The 23,107-nt window shown below is 43.1% G+C and overlaps 1 protein-coding gene across 1 annotated transcript in view; it reads right to left on the bottom strand.

The window, feature by feature from the left end:
• Window positions 1-23,107, bottom strand: part of LOC120018333 (neprilysin-like) — a 54,170-nt gene that overhangs the window by 5,751 nt on the left and 25,312 nt on the right. The window contains exons 5-20 of the mRNA XM_038961469.1: window positions 16,816-16,896; window positions 16,596-16,691; window positions 16,364-16,482; window positions 12,713-12,781; window positions 10,427-10,561; window positions 8,641-8,742; window positions 8,418-8,554; window positions 8,164-8,257; window positions 7,900-8,028; window positions 6,502-6,600; window positions 5,928-6,005; window positions 5,704-5,807; window positions 5,498-5,556; window positions 5,038-5,157; window positions 4,779-4,912; window positions 3,758-3,823 (exon numbers count right to left, since the gene is read on the bottom strand). Coding sequence (XP_038817397.1) covers window positions 3,758-3,823; window positions 4,779-4,912; window positions 5,038-5,157; window positions 5,498-5,556; window positions 5,704-5,807; window positions 5,928-6,005; window positions 6,502-6,600; window positions 7,900-8,028; window positions 8,164-8,257; window positions 8,418-8,554; window positions 8,641-8,742; window positions 10,427-10,561; window positions 12,713-12,781; window positions 16,364-16,482; window positions 16,596-16,691; window positions 16,816-16,896 — 1,622 coding nt within the window. The remainder of the gene's footprint in view (window positions 1-3,757; window positions 3,824-4,778; window positions 4,913-5,037; window positions 5,158-5,497; window positions 5,557-5,703; window positions 5,808-5,927; window positions 6,006-6,501; window positions 6,601-7,899; window positions 8,029-8,163; window positions 8,258-8,417; window positions 8,555-8,640; window positions 8,743-10,426; window positions 10,562-12,712; window positions 12,782-16,363; window positions 16,483-16,595; window positions 16,692-16,815; window positions 16,897-23,107) is intronic.

Here is a 23,107-nt window from a genome sequence, read left to right as displayed (position 1 = left end):
ACGATTATGTTAGGTTACCACCAAACCACAGCCATTTTTCCAGCGAAAGATAGCTTTCACAAAAAGCAGAAATAGAGATAAAATTAATCACTAACCTTTGATTATCTTCATCAGATGACACTCATAGGACTTCATGTTACACAATACATGCATGTTTTGTTTGATAAAGTTCATATTTATAACAAAAAATCTGAGTTTACATTGGCGCATTACATTCACTAGTTCCAAAAACATCAAGTGATTTTGCATAGCCACATCGTTTCAACAGAAATACTCATCATAAATGTAGATGATAATACAAGTTATACACATGGAATTATAGATATACCTCTCCTTAATGCAACCGCTGTCAGATTTCAAAAAAACTTTACAGAAAAAGCAAATCATGCAATAATCTGAGACGGAGCTCAGAACAATAGCCAAATTAGCCGTCATGTTGGGGTCAACAGAAACCAGAAAATACATGATAAATGTTTCCTTACTTTTGATGAACTTCATCAGAATGCAGTCCTTGGAATCCCCGGTCCACAATAAATGCTTGAATTGTTCGATAATGTCCGTTATTTATGTCCAATTAGCTACTTTGGTTAGCACGTTAGCGGTAAACAATTCCAAAGTCACAAAGCGCATCCACTATAACGTGACGAAACGTCCAAAAGTTCCGTAACAGTCAGTAGAAACGTGTCAAACGATGTACTGAATCAATCTTTAGAATGTTGTTAACATACATCTTGAATAACGTTCCAACCGGAGAATTAGATTGACTTCAGAAGAGCGGTGGAACAGAGGTCCTCCTCATGTGAAGGCGCGTGTTCAATGCGTGGTCACCTCATGGCAATGATTACTAATTCCTGTCTCCTTCGGCCCCCCTTCACATTAGAGTCATCAGACAAAGTTCTATTGACATCTAGTGGAAGCCGTAGGAAGTGAAAACTCATCAATATCTCGCTGTAATTTCAATGAGAGCTTGGTTGAAAATCTGCCACCTCAGAAACAATTCAAACAGGAAGTGGAACTTCTCATGTTTTTGCCTGCCATATGAGTTCTGTTATACTCACAGATATAATTCAAAGTTTTAGAAACTTCAGAGTGTTTTCTATCCAATACGAATAATAATATGCATATATTAGCAACTAGGACTGAGGAGCAGGCAGTTTACTATGGGCACCTCTGTGCACCTTTCATCCAAGCTACTCAATACTGCCCCTGCAGCCATAAGAAGTTAAGCCGATTTAAGTCAAAACTAACTCAGGAACATTTAATGTCATCTTGGTTAGCAACTCCAGTGTATATTTCGTCTTGTGTTTTAGGTAGGGTTGGGTGCTATGAAGATGTTCATATTGTCATACTGTCTTGCTCTTATCCTGGGATTTACGGTATTGCCGGCGTAGTCCACAAGGGGGCGTAAAAAACCCTGCATACATTCTGATAAAATCAGCACAAGTAATAGCTAAATATGCTAACAAGTGCAAACAAAAACAAACAAATTGCAAAGACAGGCAATCCAGCTCATAAAGTTATACATGTATGTGTAGGAGCTACCAAATGTCATTTTTGGTGAGTTAGGACATTTATAAGTGAATGTGAACGGTAGACATTCACTTATAAATGTTTTTCTTTTCTGAAGGAAGAAGAGTACTGGCTCTGGAGCAGCTTGTGTACACGCTGTGTCTGTGTGGAGTCTGGAGTCACTAGGTCAACGGGTCTGCCTGCTCTGCTCAAAGAAGAGGGGGGGGGGGGGGGGACAGTCCAGCCGAGAACAGACAGGAGAAATCAAAAGATAGCAGTGGCAGCTGTACAGAACTCATCCTAAGGACTTTGCCTTCTCAACCACGGCAGAAAGCCAACACTATATGATGTCACCTTATTAATTCATCCACTAGATAACTAGCAAGTTAAACTTAGGGGTCACATTAATGCAGAATTGTGAGTTTTTCACGCAGGAGAAAACAATTGAATGCATAAGAAATATTCTGCTACATTTTGTAAACGCAGATCAAAAATACTTATTGTAATTTCTGCTCAGCATCAGACACATTTAGTTCTTCAGTTGCACTTCTCCACTTCGATGAGAATTCACAAACGGGAATGCTATCAGCAGCCAGCGCTCTGACTGATGTGTAGCTACTTTTCTCGCTGTAGCAAGCCTACCTTTCTCCGGTAAAATGCAAGATTACCATTAAGCAAAACATTAGGAAATGAAGCTGGCTACATTCTTTCTATAATAAACATTAGAAATATGATGGCCATGCTTCCCTTAATAAAAAACAATTTTTTTAACTAGGCAAGTCAGTTAAGAACAAATTCTTAATTACAATGACGGCCTACCATGGCCAAACCCGGATGACACTGGGCCAATTGTGCACCGCTCTATGGGACTCCCAATCACGGCCGGATGTGATACAGCCTGGAATCTAACCAGGGACTGTAGTGATGCCTCTTGCACTGAGATGCAGTGCCTTAGACCACTGCGCCACTTGTTGCGCCACTCAGGAGCTTTTGCAAAAAAGACCTCGCATTTTCATTGTAAGCTCATTTACTTGTGTTGCCGCCAGACAAATAGCGTTGCACTTCTGTTGTCATCTGATAAAAATTAAGCCATTTTCTGCCAAATGTGTTGCAATATTGTATTTTCTGTGAAGGAAAACTATAGTTGCACATCCCTGATCATTCTTGAAGCAAAAAAATAAACAAACATGAATTGAAATATAAATGTGACCCCTGTCAATACACAGCTGGAATCACCGGCTCCCACTTTCTCCTATTGTGCTATTTATAAATGTTCTGGGGAACTACTGCAAGATTCATCATGTAAAATAATGGGACAGGTGAGAACAGGTGAAATTAACACAATCTGCTGTATATGCTAACAATTGCACAAGTTGACTGCAAGTATTTCCTTAAAAAGTAGCTACAAATATAAAAATGTATTGAAAAGATTCAAAATAGTTTTGATGGTATTGAAAAAGCATCCTGTGGGTATTTCCAAATACCCCAGTATACTGGTATTGTCCTGCTGAAAGGTGGATTTGTCTCCCGGTGTCTGTTCAAAAGCATGGTCATAATGCTTCCAAGGTCAAATCATGACGTCGGTGATTTTCTGGTCGGAAAGTCGGAGCTCTAGAAAGATACCCACGTTTCCGAGGAGGGTTGACCATTGACATTTCCCCCCCCCCCCCCAGTTGGATCTCGTTTTCTCTGTTTGTTTTGGACACATTAGTCTCAGCGGAGGGAGAGAGCAGAAGAGGGTCTGCCTCTCATGGCCCCTGCTCTCTCCTTCCTTTCCTACGGTGAGACTGTCCAGAGAGAGGGGGCACCGTCTTACACCTGATGGCGAAACTCAAGTCAAACTGCATCGGCTTCATGCACAAATTCATGTTGTTCCTATGACCAGCGAAAGTGAAATATTCCTTGATATTAAAATAGACACAACGAGCCGCTAATAATAATAAAAAACGCAGGGCTATCGATACACGTGGTTACTCATTCATTGCAGCTGCAGTGGAAGTAGAGAGAAGCACATTTTATGTTTTATAATAGTGTTGAATAAAAACTGTTGACAGTGCCTATCTATCGTAAAGTAAAATATAATAAACGATCTTAAAGTATTAAAGTCCAATAAAGTAGTTGTCCATGTAAAGTATTAAAGGCTATTGAAGTACCCATCTACGGTGCCTACAGAAAGTATTCAGACCACAGATTGTGTGCACCGCCTGTTTTTTTTGCTTCTGTAAAATCTTTGTCTGTCCATGCCTACCTGGTACGACTGGCGAATCCCACCGTTGTCTGCAATGTTCTCTCCCAGAGTGTTATTCCCATTGAGCTGCTTACAGAAAAGAAAAACACAGATCAATACAGTCTGAAACATTTGTTGTTTTGGCTCTATACTCCAGCACTTTGGATTTTAAATGATACAATGACTGTCAGCTTTCATTTGAGACTATTTTTCATCCATATTGGGTGAACCGTTAAGAAATTACAGCACTTTTTGTACATAGTCTTCCCATTTTAGGGAAGCAGGACAAAAGTAGACGCCCAAAACTCATACCCCAAAGACATGCATTTTTTTGGAGGGTATCAAATCAAACTTTGTCACATGCACCAAATACAACAAGTGAAACGCTAACTTACAAGCCCTTAACCAACAGTGCAGTTCAAGAAGAGTTAAGAAAATATTTACCAAATAAACTAAAGTAAAAAATAATACAATAACGAGGCTATATACAGGGGGTATCGGTACCGAGTCAGTGTGCGGGGGTACAGGTTAGTTGAGGTAATTTGTACGTTTAGGTAGGGGTGAAGTGACTATGCATAGATACTAAACAGAGAGTAGCAGCAGTGTAAAAACAAATGGGGGGGGGGGGGGGGTCAAATGACCTCCCAGACTGTGTACATTGACACACGCCACCCCCCCCCACCTTTGTTTTTACACTGCTGCTACTCGCTGTTTATTATCTCTAGTCACTTTACCTCTACCTAATTACCTAGACTAACCTGTACCCCCGCACATTGACTCTGTATTTAGCCTCGTTATTGTTATTTTATTGTGTTAATTTTGACTAAATAAACTAAAGTTAAAATATTTCTTAACTCTATTTCATGAACTGCATTATTGGTTCAGGGCTTGTAAGTAAGCATTTCATGGTAAGGTCTACACCTGTTGTATTCGGCGCATGTGACAAATACAATTTGATGTGAACCCAGTGCACATTTCCTGGGAAAGAGAGGAGAAAAGAGAAAACAGATGCAGAGAAAAAGGAGAGGAGAGGTAAACATGCATTCAGTCCGTTGGCCAGGTCCCAGGAGAAGCTTCCATACTGGTCCACCATGCACTTGGACAGATTCACAAAGTTCTGGGTGGAGGTTGGCGTCCACCAATCCTTCAGGTCACCATCTTTATCATAGTTACGACCTGGCAACCGGACAAACAAACTCTGTTAAGGACAGCTGACCAGCTAGTCCACATGTCATAAAACAACACTTTCAAATTGGACTGTCCATTCTAATGACGCTAATTCTATGTGCACAGTCTCTTACCGTTGTCATCGAACCCGTGAGTGATCTCATGTCCGATCACCATGCCGATACCGCCAAAATTCAGAGACTTGGTCTGGCCTTTACCGAAGAACGGAGGCTGTAGGATGCCTGCTGGAAACACTGAGAGCATAGGAGGAGAGCGAGAGAAAGGAGCTCACATATCAGAAATGATGTGAGGAGACAGTAGCGGTGATGGGAGGAGACAGTAGCGGGGAGATGACAGTAGCGGTGATGGGAGGAGACAGTAGCGGTGATGGGAGGAGACAGTAGCGGTGATGGGAGGAGACAGTAGCGGTGATGGGAGGAGACAGTAGCGGGGAGATGACAGTAGCGGGGAGATGACAGTAGCGGGGAGATGACAGTAGCGGGGAGATGACAGTAGCGGGGAGATGACAGTAGCGGGGAGATGACAGTAGCGGGGAGATGACAATAGAGGTGATAGTAGAGAGGACTCTGTTACCTATTTGGTTTTTGCTTGAAGAGTAGAAAGCATTGACAATGGCTGCTCCCGTTACCCATCTGGTGATGAGACGGGAAGATGTTTCACATTAATTATGAACTCTTCCATGAATTATCAAACAGAAGTTAATAACTACTCTCATCTTAGCACTGTGGCTGCTATTTTAGCCAGCGCTGACAATGGGTTTTGGAAAGGGAGGATCTTACTCTTCTTTGTTGACTTTGACCCGTAGCTTCCTCAGACGTTTCTTCTGTATGTACTCCAGGTTCTGAAGGATATTCTCAAAGTACTCCTCTGCGCTGTAGCTCAACTAACACCAACACACAAACACATTGCATTGGTGTCAATGGCAAATATGAGAGTTTGAACCCTGTGTTCACTGGACCACATCCACTGATGAATTGCATTATAATGCTCTTTCAACACTCACATTTTTATACTCGTTATTCAGGTAGGTGTCATTCTTGATGTTGTTGGAGTAGCCAATCCGCTCTCGGATAGCTTGTGCCTATAGAGGATTGAAGAGTTTGAGGGGGATAATGACCGAGTAGAAGAGACAGACAGGTAGAAGAGAGACAAGTAAAACAAGACAGAAGAGACAGAGACAGAAGAGAGACAGGTAGAAGAGAGACAGACAGGTAAAACAGAGACAGGTAAAAAGGATCAGCCCGAGGTCAACATGTAGAAATCAATGGCAGGTGAGTCTCACCTTCTTGAAAATAAAGGAGAGCCGCACACTCTAGGAGCTCAGATGCTAAAATTGTATTACCAACATCGACAGCCAAGCTGTCTTCATCAGGGTATAATCACAAACACTGCGGGATGACTCGTTTATATAGTGTCAAAAGACACACAGGTGTCTGTAATCATGGCCAAGAGTGGCCTAATATCATTGGTTAATTCTCAAATATTAAAATGACATAAAGAACAGCATACAAAAAACAAATGGATAGCATACGATCATAGATTCATTTTAGACTACACAAGCTTACAAACAGTCTCACCTTCTCCTCAGCAGCCTTCTTGGTCTCTACATCCATCCATCTTAGGTGGTCTAAGTTACTGATGAACACCTCCCGGATCACAGAGATCATCTCTTCCATCTAACACACACACACACACTAGACATATCAGCATGTACTGATCATTTCACTAGTGGATCTCAGAACAGGTTCCTCTGAAATAGAACGTGTGTCACGTTCCTGACCTGTTTTCTGTTAGTTTTGTATGTGTTAGTTGGTCAGGACGTGAGTTTGGGTGGGCAGTCTATGTTTTCTGTTTCTATGTTGGTTTAAGGGTGACCTGATATGGCTCTCAATTAGAGGCAGGTGGTTTTCATTTCCTCTGATTGAGAGTCATATTAAGGTAGGTGTTTTCACACTGTTTGTTGTGGGTGGTTGTCTCCTGTGTCTGTGTTATGTTACGCCACATGGGACTGTTTCGGTTTTGTTTGTTCGGTTTATGTAGTCTGTTCCTGTTTTCATGCGTTCTTCGTTATACGTAAGTTCTTATGTTCAGGTGCGTCTACGTCGTTTGTTGTTTTGTAGTTAATCAAGTATAGTTCGTTTTGTGTCTTGTTTAAATAAATAATATGTCATCACACAACGCTGCATTTTGGTTCAATCCCTGCTCCTCCTCTTCGGATGAAGAGGAGGAGGAAAGCCGTTACAACGTGATAGATGTCTCCTTTCAGAATGTTAAGGAAAGAAATGCTTTAGAGTGAGCATTGAAATGTTATGGTTGTCATCGTGAGTTTAAAATAGCTGGGTATGTATAAGGGGGCTGACTGAACGTTTGATTGCTAATATGGGTGTTTGGATTATGATTTGTGTAAGAGTAAACTCAATGGTATGAGACCCTATTGTGTCAGCCAACAGGTCATCTGAACAGGCTTATGCATGCAAACACACACACAGTGCATGCTGCAAATTTTTTGGACATACAGGACAGTTAAGACACACAAGAGGGGAAATATGCAGTGTGGCACATCTAAAAAAGGGCAGCGATGCAATCAGATACCTCTACACACACAGGTGGTATTTAAATACACACACACTCCTGTGACATGTCACATGTGGCCAGTGGCTCCAGGTGTTACAGTGGCTCCAGGTGTTACAGTGGCTCCAGGTGTTACAGTGGCTCCAGGTGTTACAGTGTTACAGTGGCTCCAGGTGTTAGTGTTACAGTGGCTCCAGGTGTTAGTGGCTCCAGGTGTTAGTGGCTCCAGGTGTTACAGTGGCTCCAGGTGTTACAGTGGGCAGTGTGTGAGAGGCTCAGCACAATAACAGATGAGTAATATCCACACACACGATTCACTACCCCACTGCTGCTGTATCGTAAGTAAACATACAAGGCTTGGGTACACACAAACACTCTCCCCCCCACCCCCTCGTTAACCTCACCAGTTCTTTGCTCTCCCCAGAGAAGGCCTCCTCTACGTACAGTCTTCCTACTGCGTTGTCCATATTGTTGTTGACGTAGATGGCACACTGCCGCCACACCGCTGCCTCCGACGTGGTACCGTACAGCGCCTGCAGGGGACAACGCAGCATGGCTCATACTGATGACATCACACACACCAGAGAGATGGTGAGATGTAGGAAGAGAAGATGGTGTAGAGCGAAAGGAGGGAGGGAGAGTAAAAGGAGGAGATGACGTGTCTGTACCTTGCGGAAGGCTTTCCTGGTGTCCCTGTACTGCCTGCTCAGACCCACCACCATGTTCATGACAAAACGCCACACCATGTAATTCTGCAGGTCTCTGGAAACAACAACACAGGTACTACACCAGCAACTATCTACAATGCACTAGATTAGAATGTTTGATTAACTGATGCTTATCATCACTTTATAATTCTGTCTTTTTCAACGTTCTCACCTCAGTGTAATTGGCTAGGACAAGGTTGAGTCAATGTGCTCACCTCTTAGTGTACTTGGCCAGGACGGGGTTGAGTCGTCTGTAGTAGTTAGGTGCGTAGTTGATGACACTCTCTGTGTCAAGCACAGTGATGCCGACCGTCCCCATGATCTTCCTGGTGAAGTCACTCCAGTTAAACACCTGAGAAGAGGGGTTTATCATCAGACATAGTTAACAGAACAGAAAACTAAAGCATAGCACGCGCACACCCACACACAGTCTCTTACTTGTGTGTCGACCTCCAGGCTGAAGTTAGCATTGAGAACACCCAGCTCCATGTTGTTGTAGAGGAGAACTGGGTTGTTACGGTCCTCTGGAGTATCAGTGGCCTGTGGGGGGAGGGGGGATTCAGTACCCAACACCATTAACTGTATGTTTATCGAAAACAGGCACTGTTAGACACATCATAAATGCCTGTCTGTCAAACACTCAGCAGGGTAGGTCCGGACACCTCCAACAGCAACAAACAGCCTTTGGAGGCCAAGGAGTCCCTACACTGTAAATGTCAGTACCAGAACATTATGGTTCTATTGTAAAAGGCAGCAGTGTAGCACTGAGCAATGGGACCTGTTGATCTGTTACAAATCTGTTTAGAAAGAGCGCATGGGCTCAGGGCTTGGGTTCCACACCAACTGGTAAGAACCAGCACCACCTGGTTACCAAACCAACTGGTAAGAACCAGCACCACCTGGTTACCACACCAACTGGTAAGAACCAGAGCCGTAAAACATATATGGGTTAAGAACTTTTGTGAAAGAGCACAGTTTGAAAGATATGGCAAATAGAAAAACCGGATGTCAGAAATAGATGGGACAGGAGTAAGGTGGTAGGTTGAGGAAGGACAGGAGTAAAAACGAACAATAGAACTATTGTAAAATAGACTAAAATGTATGTAGTATGTAAAGCTGGAAGAAGAAGCCTCGGTGTTGTCCATTAGCTTACTCCATTTAGGGGTGGGAGAATTGTGATACAGTGAATTATAAGTGAAATAATCTGTCTGTAAACAATTGTTGGAAAAATGACTTGTGTCATGCACAAAGTAGATGTCCTAACCGACCTGCCAAAACCAGAGTTTGTTAACAAGAAATTTGTGGAGTGGTTGAAAAACGAGGTTTAATGACTCCAACCTAAGTGTATGTAAACTTCCGACTTCAACTGTATGTATGTATACCACCGGTCAAAAGTTTTAGAACACCTACTCATTCAATGGTTTTTCTTTATTTTTTCCTATTTTCTAGTAAAAATAAAGAAAAACCATTGAATGAGTAGGTGTTCTAAAACTTTTGACCGGTGGTATACATACAGTTGAAGTCGGAAGTTTACATACACTTAGGTTGGAGTCATTAAACCTCGTTTTTCAACCACTCCACAAATTTCTTGTTAACAAACTCTGGTTTTGGCAAGTAATAATAATAGTGAAGACATCAAAACTATGAAATAACACATATGGAAACATGTAGTAACCAAACAAGCGTTCTTTAAAATCAACAGTTTTCAGCTGTGCTAACATAATTGCAAAAGGGTTTTCTAATGATCAATTAGCATTTTAAAATTATAAACTTGGATTAGCTAACACAATGTGCCATTGGAACACAGGAGTGATGGTTGCTGATAATGGGCCTCTGTACGCCTATGTAGATATTCCTTTTTTATTTATATTTTTTAAATCAGCCGTTTCCAGCTACAATAGTCATTTACAACATTAACAATGTCTACACTATTTCTGATCAATTTTATGTTATTTTAAATGGACAAAAAAAATTGCTTTTCTTTCAAAAACAAGGAAATGTCTAAGTGACCCCAAACTTTTGAACGGTAGGATATGTAATATATAACGTAAATCAGCTGTGTTTGGATAGAATAAGTGTGACACCAATCAGGCCCCCGAGGACTGGAGTCGCCCACTCCCTGATATAGAGGATCCCTATTTTCTCTCATCTTCCCAGTCATTTGTTACAAAACAGCAGATCATAAGTAAAGCAGGTGTTCCTAAAGAAGGGGTGTTGATCTTACATTGGCGATGTCCTTCTCCAGCTCAATGACCCTGGTGACCTCCTCTCTGATCTGGGTCTCGTTGACCACTAGGCTGCGGTCGGTGCGGATCAGCTTGGCCACGTCTATCATGAACTGTTTGTATGCTCTACATGGCTGGGAGGACACACAGAAACACACCTTAAAAACGCGTATTGTAGTATCAACAGAAAAGAAGAGCGGTCAGAAGTTGTTGGGTAGCTAAGGAGGAATGAGAGATACTGTATTCACATCACTGTAAATATAAAGAGATACTGTATTCACATTACTGTAAATATAAAGAGATACTGTATTCACATTACTGTAAATATAAAGAGATACTGTATTCACATTACTGTAAATATAAAGAGATACTGTATTCACATTACTGTAAATATAAAGTGAGATACTGTATTCACATTACTGTAAATATAAAGAGAGATACTGTATTCACATTACTGTAAATATAAAGAGAGATACTGTATTCACATTACTGTAAATATAAAGAGAGATACTGTATTCACATTACTGTAAATATAAAGAGAGATACTGTATTCACATTACTGTAAATATAAAGAGAGATACTGTATTCACATTACTGTAAATATAAAGAGATACTGTATTCACATTACTGTAAATATAAAGAGATACTGTATTCACATTACTGTAAATATAAAGTGAGATACTGTATTCACATTACTGTAAATATAAAGTGAGATACTGTATTCACATTACTGTAAATATAAAGAGAGATACTGTATTCACATTACTGTAAATATAAAGAGAGATACTGTATTCACATTACTGTAAATATAAAGAGAGATACTGTATTCACATTACTGTAAATATAAAGAGAGATACTGTATTCACATTACTGTAAATATAAAGAGAGATACTGTATTCACATTACTGTAAATATAAAGAGATACTGTATTCACATTACTGTAAATATAAAGAGATACTGTATTCACATTACTGTAAATATAAAGAGATACTGTATTCACATTACTGTAAATATAAAGAGATACTGTATTCACATTACTGTAAATATAAAGAGAGATACTGTATTCACATTACTGTAAATATAAAGAGAGATACTGTATTCACATTACTGTAAATATAAAGAGAGATACTGTATTCACATTACTGTAAATATAAAGAGAGATACTGTATTCACATTACTGTAAATATAAAGAGAGATACTGTATTCACATTACTGTAAATATAAAGAGAGATACTGTATTCACATTACTGTAAATATAAAGAGAGATACTGTATTCACATTACTGTAAATATAAAGAGAGATACTGTATTCACATTACTGTAAATATAAAGAGAGATACTGTATTCACATCACTGTAAATATAAAGAGAGATACTGTATTCACATCACTGTAAATATAAAGTGAGATACTGTATTCACATCACTGTAAATATAAAGTGAGATACTGTATTCACATCACTGTAAATATAAATGAGGCTCAATGATCTTCCGTTTGGTATTAAGAGACAGGAAGAGAACTCCATATAAGGAGACTCGCTCTCATCCAAAATGAACATCAAAGCACCAAACACACCTATCCAAGCCAAGCTTGGCAAGTACAGAATATCAATCAGCGGCGGTACTTAGTACAGTGAAACCATACGAGAGAATGTCTACCTCAAACATGTGGTTTGGGTTGGGCTGCGACCAAATATGTCTCATCACACACACAATATACCCCCAAACTAACATACACACATCCACTCACACTCCAGCTAGTCATACTGACATGAGTAACAGTAAGATGCGTTGAAACGTGGGAGATCCGTGGGCCAAAAAATGTGACCAGTGTTTAGGGGGATAATACTGGGGTTGACCGTTTCTCCATAACAGAGACCTCCTCAGGCAAACAGGTTTATCTGGAGGTCTGTGTAAACACACTAGCAGAGGAGGTTCAGAAACCATTAGAGCATGTCTATGCTGATGATTAGTTTAATCATTAAACTACAGTAATATATTCAGGTTGAAAACCTCACGGCTTTAGACTTCTTCATAACAAGTCCTGAAGTTCATTAACCCATAGTGGAGGTTTGGACCCAGCGTCAGCAATAATTACCTGGAGAGGATGTTGATCTTATCCTAAACTGATGCTGAGGGCTTGGAATCTATGCTGATGTGGGTCGTTGTGTGTTCTGGGTGGATGGACCAGTGATCAGAACGGGAAACCCAGACATACCCGTACAGAGAACTCATTTCCTCCACAGCTCCAGACAGAGAAATAATGTGTGTGTGTGCTTACATGCCTACCTCTGCATAGGACCCAGTACAGCTATAGTGATCTCTGGATAAGAGGCCAAGGCTGGTTTGCTGGTCAAACTGGCAAGAGAGAGAAAAAATTATAATAAATCAGGACACAAGTAGCCATTCATTCAACAGCAGGAGAAAGCCAATACACTCACTAAACACTAAACACCTGGACCATAAAGCCTATCCATATTATTCATTAGGTCAGAAACTGCATCGTTAATAGTTGGTATGACTGTTAAACTGAACAGGATACTTTAAGGAGTGCAGTGGCTCATTCGTAGACATTTAATAGGGCGGCGCACAATTGGCCGAGCGTCGTCCTGGTTGGAGTTTGGCCGGTGTAGGCCGTCATTGTAAAATAAGAATTTGTTCTTAACTTAGGTCTTAATCAGCCTAGTTAAACAAATCAAAATAACAATGATTGGTAATTAAATGCAGACGGATGTGTGTGCCATTCTTTAAAAACGTAGAGGTTGTGTGACCAATGAGAGCATGTACTGCTAATGTAGGCGGTTCAGAGAGTTTAGTGTGTGAATACTTCACACTGTTAGATTTAAAGGATTACAAAAAATTTACAGTAGTTTATTGAGCAAATAGGTACACTAAATCCCTACCCGAGAGGGTTAAAGGGTGCATGTGACGGGGGTATAGGTGTGTCTCTCTGTGCATGTGACGGGGGTATAGGTGTGTCTCTCTGTGCATGTGACGGGGGTATAGGTGTGTCTCTCTGTGCATGTGACGGGGGTATAGGTGTGTCTCTCTGTGCATGTGACGGGGGTATAGGTGTGTCTCTCTGTGCATGTGACGGGGGTATAGGTGTGTCTCTCTGTGCATGTGACGGGGGTATAGGTGTGTCTCTCTGTGCATGTGACGGGGGTATAGGTGTGTCTCTCTGTGCATGTGACGGGGGTATAGGTGTGTCTCTCTGTGCATGTGACGGGGGTATAGGTGTGTCTCTCTGTGCATGTGACGGGGGTATAGGTGTGTCTCTCTGTGCATGTGACGGGGGTATAGGTGTGTCTCTCTGTGCATGTGACGGGGGTATAGGTGTGTCTCTCTGTGCATGTGACGGGGGTATAGGTGTGTCTCTCTGTGCATGTGACGGGGGTATAGGTGTGTCTCTCTGTGCATGTGACGGGGGTATAGGTGTGTCTCTCTGTGCATGTGACGGGGGTATAGGTGTGTCTCTCTGTGCATGTGACGGGGGTATAGGTGTGTCTCTCTGTGCATGTGACGGGGGTATAGGTGTGTCTCTCTGTGCATGTGACGGGGGTATAGGTGTGTCTCTCTGTGCATGTGACGGGGGTATAGGTGTGTCTCTCTGTGCATGTGACGGGGGTATAGGTGTGTCTCTCTGTGCATGTGACGGGGGTATAGGTGTGTCTCTCTGTGCATGTGACGGGGGTATAGGTGTGTCTCTCTGTGCATGTGACGGGGGTATAGGTGTGTCTCTCTGTGCATGTGACGGGGATATAGGTGTGTCTCTCTGTGCATGTGACGGAGGTATAGGTGTGTCCCTGTGCATGTGACGGGGGTATAGGTGTGTCTCTCTGTGCATGTGACGGGGGTATAGGTGTGTCTCTCTGTGCATGTGACGGGGGTATAGGTGTGTCTCTCTGTGCATGTGACGGGGGTATAGGTGTGTCTCTCTGTGCATGTGACGGGGGTATAGGTGTGTCTCTCTGTGCATGTGACGGGGGTATAGGTGTGTCTCTCTGTGCATGTGACGGGGGTATAGGTGTGTCTCTCTGTGCATGTGACGGGGGTATAGGTGTGTCTCTCTGTGCATGTGACGGGGGTATAGGTGTGTCTCTCTGTGCATGTGACGGGGGTATAGGTGTGTCTCTCTGTGCATGTGACGGGGATATAGGTGTGTCTCTCTGTGCATGTGACGGAGGTATAGGTGTGTCCCTGTGCATGTGACGGAGGTATAGGTGTGTCCCTGTGCATGTGACGGAGGTATAGGTGTGTCCCTGTGCATGTGACGGAGGTATAGGTGTGTCCCTGTGCATGTGACGGAGGTATAGGTGTGTCCCTGTGCATGTGACGGAGGTATAGGTGTGTCCCTGTGCATGTGACGGAGGTAAAGGTGTGTCCCTGTGCATGTGACGGAGGTATAGGTGTGTCCCTGTGCATGTGACGGAGGTATAGGTGTGTCCCTGTGCATGTGACGGAGGTATAGGTGTGTCCCTGTGCATGTGACGGAGGTATAGGTGTGTCCCTGTGCATGTGACGGGGGTATAGGTGTGTCTCTGTGCATGTGACGGAGGTATAGGTGTGTCCCTGTGCATGTGACGGAGGTATAGGTGTGTCCCTGTGCATGTGACGGAGGTATAGGTGTGTCTCTGTGCATGTGACGGGGGTATAGGTGTGTCTCTGTGCATGTGACGGAGGTATAGGTGTGTCTCTGTGCATGTGACGGGGGTATAGGTGTGTCTTTGTGCATGTGACGGAGGTATAGGTGTCTCTCTGTGCATGTGACGGAGGTATAGGTGTGTCTTTGTGCATGTGACGGAGGTATAGGTGTCTCTCTGTGCATGTGACGGGGGTATAGGTGTGTCTCTGTGCATGTGACGGAGGTATAGGTGTCTCTCTGTGCATGTGACGGAGGTATAGGTGTGTCTTTGTGCATGTGACGGAGGTATAGGTGTCTCTCTGTGCATGTGACGGAGGTATAGGTGTGTCTCTGTGCATGTGACGGAGGTATAGGTGTGTCTCTGTGCATGTGACGGGGGTATAGGTGTGTCTCTGTGCATGTGACGGGGGTATAGGTGTGTCTTTGTGCATGTGACGGGGGTATAGGTGTGTCTTTGTGCATGTGACGGGGGTATAGGTGTGTCTCTCTGTGCATGTGACGGAGGTATAGGTGTGTCTCTCTGTGCATGTGACGGAGGTATAGGTGTGTCTCTGTGCATGTGACGGGGGTATAGGTGTGTCTTTGTGCATGTGACGGAGGTATAGGTGTGTCTCTGTGCATGTGACGGGGGTATAGGTGTGTCTTTGTGCATGTGACGGGGGTATAGGTGTGTCTTTGTGCATGTGACGGAGGTATAGGTGTGTCTCTGTGCATGTGACGGGGGTATAGGTGTGTCTTTGTGCATGTGACGGAGGTATAGGTGTGTCTCTGTGCATGTGACGGAGGTATAGGTGTGTCTTTGTGCATGTGACGGAGGTATAGGTGTGTCTCTGTGCATGTGACGGGGGTATAGGTGTGTCTCTCTGTGCATGTGACGGAGGTATAGGTGTGTCTCTGTGCATGTGACGGGGGTATAGGTGTGTCTCTCTGTGCATGTGACGGGGGTATAGGTGTGTGTCTGTGCATGTGACGGGGGTATAGGTGTGTCTCTGTGCATGTGACGGAGGTATAGGTGTGTCTCTTTGTGCATGTGACGGGGGTATAGGTGTGTGTCTGTGCATGTGACGGGGGTATAGGTGTGTGTCTGTGCATGTGACGGAGGTATAGGTGTGTCTCTGTGCATGTGACGGAGGTATAGGTGTGTCTCTGTGCATGTGACGGAGGTATAGGTGTGTCTCTTTGTGCATGTGACGGAGGTATAGGTGTGTCTCTGTGCATGTGACGGAGGTATCGGTGTGTCTTTGTGCATGTGACGGAGGTATAGGTGTGTCTCTGTGCATGTGACGGCCACCTACATGAATGATGTGTGAATTGGAGTCTTTGTCATCAGTGCCGATAAAAAAGTTAACCAAGACATGAGTTCCGTATTTTTCATTTAGTATGGCAATGGCATCCTCCAACCTCCATCTTTCACCTAAGTAGGAGAGGAGAGAGGAGGAGACAGAGGAGGATTGAATTGGATTGGATTGTGAATAGGTAAACAAAAATGGGTATAGGAAACAGTGCTAGAAGAGCAGTGTAGTTTACCATAGACGCTCTCCCAGTTGTCTGTTGCTATTGGCCACTCAAATACATTAGGGAGCATGTCTAGTAAAGGAGCTCCGCCCCTTTTCTCAATCTGACCTTCAGAGGTAGGAGAAAAGAAAAAAAAACAGGAAGTGACCAAGGTTAACTCACAGTTTAAAAAGGTAGGTTTGACTGAAATGTCTGAACTTAAATGTTATTGACCCCAACAAAACAGACTCACTCTCATTGGTGCAGGATCTGTAGAGGGTCTTGGCTTTAGTGAGGGCACTGGCCTCCCCCTCCACGCTTTTCTCCAAAACATCTATAATGAGGGGGGAGATCAGTTCAGCTGCGAGTGTTGTGAGAAACATGGAGCATAGAATCTGTGTTTGAGGACAATATAATGCCCCCCGGAGAGACCGCAACAGGTCTCTCCAGACCAGACAGAACTCAGCCAGACCCCAGGCCAAGGAGCCATCTGTCTGCTGGCACCCCTGCTTTTCACCACATAACAAACATTGAGAAACATCACAGAACAAAGAACAAGCAGGGTAAAAACAATGCTTTAAAATCAAAGGTCCTTCCCACATGCACTAGCAGTGGTAATAGTAGGAATAAACACTGGCTAGAGTTAGGACAAAGAATGTGCTTTTATTTTTCTCTCTACCTTTTTGTATCACCCACTCTGTATTTCTACCTTTCATCTGCCCCCCCCCCCCCGCTCTTTTTTCATTTTTACAGTAACAGCCATCTGTCATCTCAATCTTCCTCTTTCCCTCTACCCTGATTCCCACCACCCCCTCTTCCGGTTAGGGCAGAACCCCTGCTGTCTCATTGCCTAGTGTGCACACTATTTATCTGCTCATTTAATCTTAATGAAGCTCTGGGTTAGGAACCCTTCATAGGGAGCTTCCTGCCAAAGGGCACAGATCATTTGTGTATGATTGGATTAACAACTGACTGGTGTGTGTGTGTGTGTGTGTGTGTGTGTGCGCGCATATGGATTAAAGACCACATGATGCTCGTGAGGCACACGCACACTTAAGGTCATATTATTTATCTGGCACCAACATCAGGGCCCTAAACAGGAAGTGTGTCTCTGCAGAGCAAATGCTCCATGTATATGTTCTACAGACCCAGGCAGCAGCTGCAGAATTGCTGACAAGCTGAACATGGAGCACAGATTTGTTGGACTTCTGACCCTCTGTGCCGTCTGACCCTCTGTGCCGTCTGACCCTCTGTGCCGTCACAAGATGTCTGACTTACAGACATTCTGTCTAACCACATACATGTGGTAAAGAGGTCAATCGAACTCAACCTAAACAATTGAAGTGCCATGGTAATGCGTGGGAAAAGATACCAAATCTCTTAATTGCCCCCCCCCCCCCCTCCCCAGCAAAATTTGCCTATATTTATGCCATTGTTTACAATGTGTATTTCATACTATCTGGGAGGTTAAAATCAGAGTATAATGCTTGTATGGATGTCAAACCCAAATACATATTCATGTCATTGTCACCAATCTACTGCATTACAGTTAAAAACAGACTACCACCACTGATTTCTGTATGCTAGCCTTGCTAACACGAATGGGAGTTAGAATTTAGCAGCCACTTCTTCTAAACCTGAAAAAAAGGGACAACTTCTAAAATGTTATGCAGAGAAAAACTACCATATCTCTCCAAATGGGACTTTAACAACCACATAGTGGGCCTGTAACAATACAATCAATCATGACAGATTTTACGACTAGCCACTGGCCTTCTAGGCATAAAAAGCCATATCTCAGACTGGCCAATAAAAAGAAAAGACTAAGATGTGGCAAACGAACACAGACACTGGATAGAGGAACTCTGCCTAGAAGGCCAGCATCCCGGATTCGCCTCTTCACTGTTGACGTTGGGAATGGTGTTTTGCGGGTACTATTTAATGAAGCTGCCAGTTGAGGACTTGTGAGGTGTCGGTTTCTCAAACTAGACACTGAAGTACTTGTCCTCTTGCTCAGTTGTGCACCGTGGCCTCCCACTACTCTTTCTATTCTGGTTAGAGACAGTTTGCATTGTTCTGTGAAGGGAGTAGTACACAGCGTTGTACGAGATCTTCAGTTTCTTGGCAATTTCTCGCATGGAATACCCTTCAGTTCTCAGAACAAGAATAGACTGACGAGTTTCAGAAGAAAGGTTTTTGTTCCAGGCCATTTTGAGCCTGTAATCAAACCCACAAATGCTGATGCGCCAGATATTCAACTAGTCTAAAGAAGGCCAGTTTTATTCCTTCTTTAAATCAGAACAGTTTTCAGCTGTGCTAACATAATTGCAAAAGGGTTTTCTAATGATCAATTAGCCTTTTAAAATGCTAAACTTGGATTAGCTAACACAACGTGCCATTGGAACACAGGAGGGATGGTTGCTGATAATGGGCCTCTGTACGCCTATGTAGATATTCCATTAATAATAATAATCATCAGCCGTTTCCAGCTACAATAGTCATTTACAACATTAACAATGTCTACACTGTATTTCTGATCAATTTGATGTTATTTTAAAATACAGACAAATAAATAAATCGATCCCGTTTGCGGGATCTCAGCCATAAGAAGTTTTAAAAAACAAGGACATTTATAAGTGACCCCAAACTGTTGAACGGTAGTATAAATATTTATATCTCTACTGTATACATGAATCAAGGCAAAGTTGGTTCCTGTTTCAGTTATTTCTTTGGTCATGTTCGCGTGGGTCAAACAAACAAAAAAACACAGAATGTCTGGTTGACGATAGAGCCTCCCACAATGCAGGTGAGGGCTGCACGATGAAGGTGGTGAAGAGCAATTGCAGAAACTTGCAGTGAATGACCTTTGATTTTTATAAAGTTCATGCAAATCGCCATATAGGCGCAAGTCAGACAATGTTTTTAAACATCGTGCAACACACCTTGAAAGGCGGTGACCATTTGACAAAAGTGATCCGCTCTATCTAACCCTCTGATGTCACGCTTGTCTGTCTGACAGACATTTTGTCTGACCCTTTATGATGTCACCGACAGCTCATTGGGCACTTCCCACAGAGATAACCACCATGTCACCTCCCATTTCCTCACTTCCCTTTCTCTAAGTTCATCCCCATCTTTCTACATTTCTCTCTTTTGGACTTGCACCAGTCTCTCTCCCTCCTTCCTATTTCTCCCTCCGGCACAAACAAGGTACAATTAAAAAGCTCACGGTCAATTGGGCAAATTATTGCAGAGTACGCCATACCTGAAACAAAGAGAGAGGTGGAAAACTGGCCTACCCACACACAGCTGTGGTTAAGAGCCAAGAGCAGTGCCTCATTAAGTCCGTCAAAACAGTTTGTGCATATATTATGACAAGAGGTTGTCGTTTTTGTTCGTTTGTGTGGGGGTTTTGTTTTTTTTCCTCGGCTGTTCGTGCACACAATTGTTTTAAAATTGAAGATTAAGGCGTCTAGTTGTTTAAACAGAAATGTTCTTTCAGCTCAGATTTACTCAAGAGGCATACAACGCAGCGTAGGCTTAGCCTAAAGGCCTAGTGATTGTCATTTTTTGATGTCTTCATTTCGGGTTCACAATGCAGAGCGAACCGATGTCCCCGTGCTGAACGGGTCAGTGGTAGCGGTGGGAACGGGTCAGTGGTAGCGGTGGGAACGGGTCAGTGGTAGCGGTGGGAACGGGTCAGTGGTAGCAGTGGGAACGGGTGTCATTAAATGAGAGCAGAAGATTAAATACAGCAGAAGATTAGACCATCATGACCAATGACAAAACACAAACCTATTTTGCCCCTCTATCTTTTCATACAGTTTGTTACTGTGAATTTTGTCTTAACCTTGACTGTATTTAGCAGACACAATTGTCTACCCGTCTGGTACCAGGGTGAGCTTTTCTGACAGTATTGTACTGGTGATAATGACGTCTGATAGAGAAAGTGTGGAGACTGATTGCTGTAATTCAATCAGAGACATAAACCGGAGAATCAAACCCAGACGTGTGTTTTTTAAAATCAGGCTTTGGCAGTGGACAATCATGCACATTCACTCAGACAAAGTAGGACCCCCAAGAGTACTCTACCTCTGATTTACAATACGCTTTAAAAAGCCATACAAGTTAAACACAGATACTTGAGACATCAAAAGATAGAAAGGAGCGGAAGAGGTGGAGGAGAAGAGGTGGAGAGCATAACAGAGGGAGGCAGATAAGAGGAGATTAAAGGAGAGAGAAGGGCAAATAAGGGGTGATTCAGAGTGTGACTGAGGGCATATAAAGTGAACAGGAAAAAGTTGACTGTAAAATAAGCTAAAAGAGAGGGGTGAGAGTCTCATTTCCTCCCATCTGTATACACCTGTCTACCATTATTCCAGACTAATTTTGGATGAAGAAAATCATTTTCTACACTGTTAACAGATGGTAACCCCCTCTGCCATTAAGCATGCTTCAGTTTGGATGGCAGCTAGCAGAACTCGGCTAGCCGAACCAAACAAGTTTGCTCGCATCCTCCCTTAAGACTTCCGCTTGAAAAACAAGAAGAAAAAAAAAGTAGTACTGTTTGTCCATTTGTACTGTTTGTCCATTTGGAACTCCGTAGCCAGTATACACTTCCTCAAAATTCAGAATTAATCTAAGATAACTCAAGAAATAAATAATGGTACCAGAGATGGCTGCCGTTTCACAGTCCCCTAACCAATTGTGCTATTATGTGTGTTTTTTTTTTCACTTTATTTGTAACTTAATTTATACATAATGTTTCTGCCACCGTCTCTAATGACCGAAAAGAGCTTCTAGATATCAGGACAGCGATTACTCACCACGTACTGGAAGAAGATTATTTCTTTACCGAGTCGGACGCAAAGGATTTAATTCAGACACCAGACAAGGCCCAAATCCCCGTCATTCGCATGAAGAAGAGCCAGAGATATCGGGCACGTAGGTCTGGGTGCCTTGTAAGGATCCGACAACAAGTGGGTAATCTGCATTTACCATCGGTCCTATTAGCCAACGTACAATCATTGGATAATAAAATAGACAAACTACGATCACGTATATCCTACCAACGGGACATTAAAAACTAATATCTTATGTTTCACCGAGTCGTGGCTGAACGACATGAATAACATACAGCTAGAAGGTTTTACGCTGTATCGGCAGGATAGAACAGCCGCCTCTGGTAAGACAAGGGGTGGTGGTCTATGGATATTTGTAAACAACAGCTGGTGAACGGAATCTAATGAAGTCTTAAGGTTTTTGCGTCTCATGATAAGCTGTAGACCACACTATTTACCAAGAGAGAGTTTTCATCTAGAGATTCTTTGTAGCTGTCTATTTACCACCACAACCCGATGCTGGCAATAAGACCGCACTCAATGAGCTGTACAAGTAAACAGGAAAGCGCTCATCCAGAGGTGGCGCTCCTATTGGCCAGGGACTTCATGCAGGGAAACTTAATTTCTACCAGCATGTTAAATGTGCAACCAGAGTGGGAACAAAAACACCTACACAGCTCTCCCTTGCCCTCCATTTTGGCAAATCTGACCATAATTCTATCCTCCTGATTACAAGCAAAAACTAAAGCAGGAGCACCAGTGACTCAGTCAATAGAACAGTGGTCAGATGAAGAAGATGCTAAGCTACAGGACTGTTTTGCTAGCACAGACTGGAATAGGTTCCGGGAATTTTCCAATGTTATTGAGGAGTACACCACATCAGTCACTGGCTTCATCAATAAGTGCATTGATGACGTAGTCCCCACAGTGACTGTACGTACACACCCAAACCAGAAGTCATGGATTGCAGGCAACATCCGCACTGAGCTAAAGGGTAGAACTGCCGCTTCCAAGGAGCGGGACCCTAACCGACAAACCATCAAACAGACAAAGCGTCAATACAGGACTAGGATTGAATCGTAATACACCAGCTCCGATGCACGTTGGATGTGGAAGGGCTTGCAAACTATTAGACTACAGAGGGAAGCACAGCCACGAGCTTCCCAGTGACACAAGCCTACCAGACGAGCTAAATTACTTCTATGCTCGCGTCGAGGCAAGCAACACTGAAACATGCATGAGAGCACCAGCTGTTACGGACGACTGAGTGATCATGCTCTCCGCAGCCAATGTGAGTAAGACCTTTACACAGGTCAACATTCACAAGGCCAGACGGATTACCAGGATGTCTATGCCGAGCATGCGCTGACCAACTGGCAAGTGTCTGCACTGACATTTTAAACCTCTCCCTGTCTGAGTCTATAATACCAATATGTTTCAAGCAGACCACGATAGTCACTGTGCCCAAGAACACGAAGGTAACCTGCCAAAAGGTTACTGGATCGAATCCCCGATCTGACAAGGTAAACATCTGTCGTTCTTCCCTTTGAACAAGGCAGTTACCCCACTGTTCCCCGGTAGGCCGCCATTGTAAATAAGAATTTGTGCTTAACTGACTTGCCTAGTTAAATAAAGCACTCACGTCTGTAGCCATGAAGTGCATTGAAAGGCTGGTCATGGCTCACATCAACACCATTATCCCAG

This window comes from Salvelinus namaycush, chromosome 23 (assembly GCF_016432855.1).
Source record: "Salvelinus namaycush isolate Seneca chromosome 23, SaNama_1.0, whole genome shotgun sequence".
NCBI lineage: Eukaryota > Metazoa > Chordata > Actinopteri > Salmoniformes > Salmonidae > Salvelinus > Salvelinus namaycush.
Note: the sequence above shows the minus strand (reverse complement) of the source record. Positions and strands in the feature narration are given on the sequence as shown.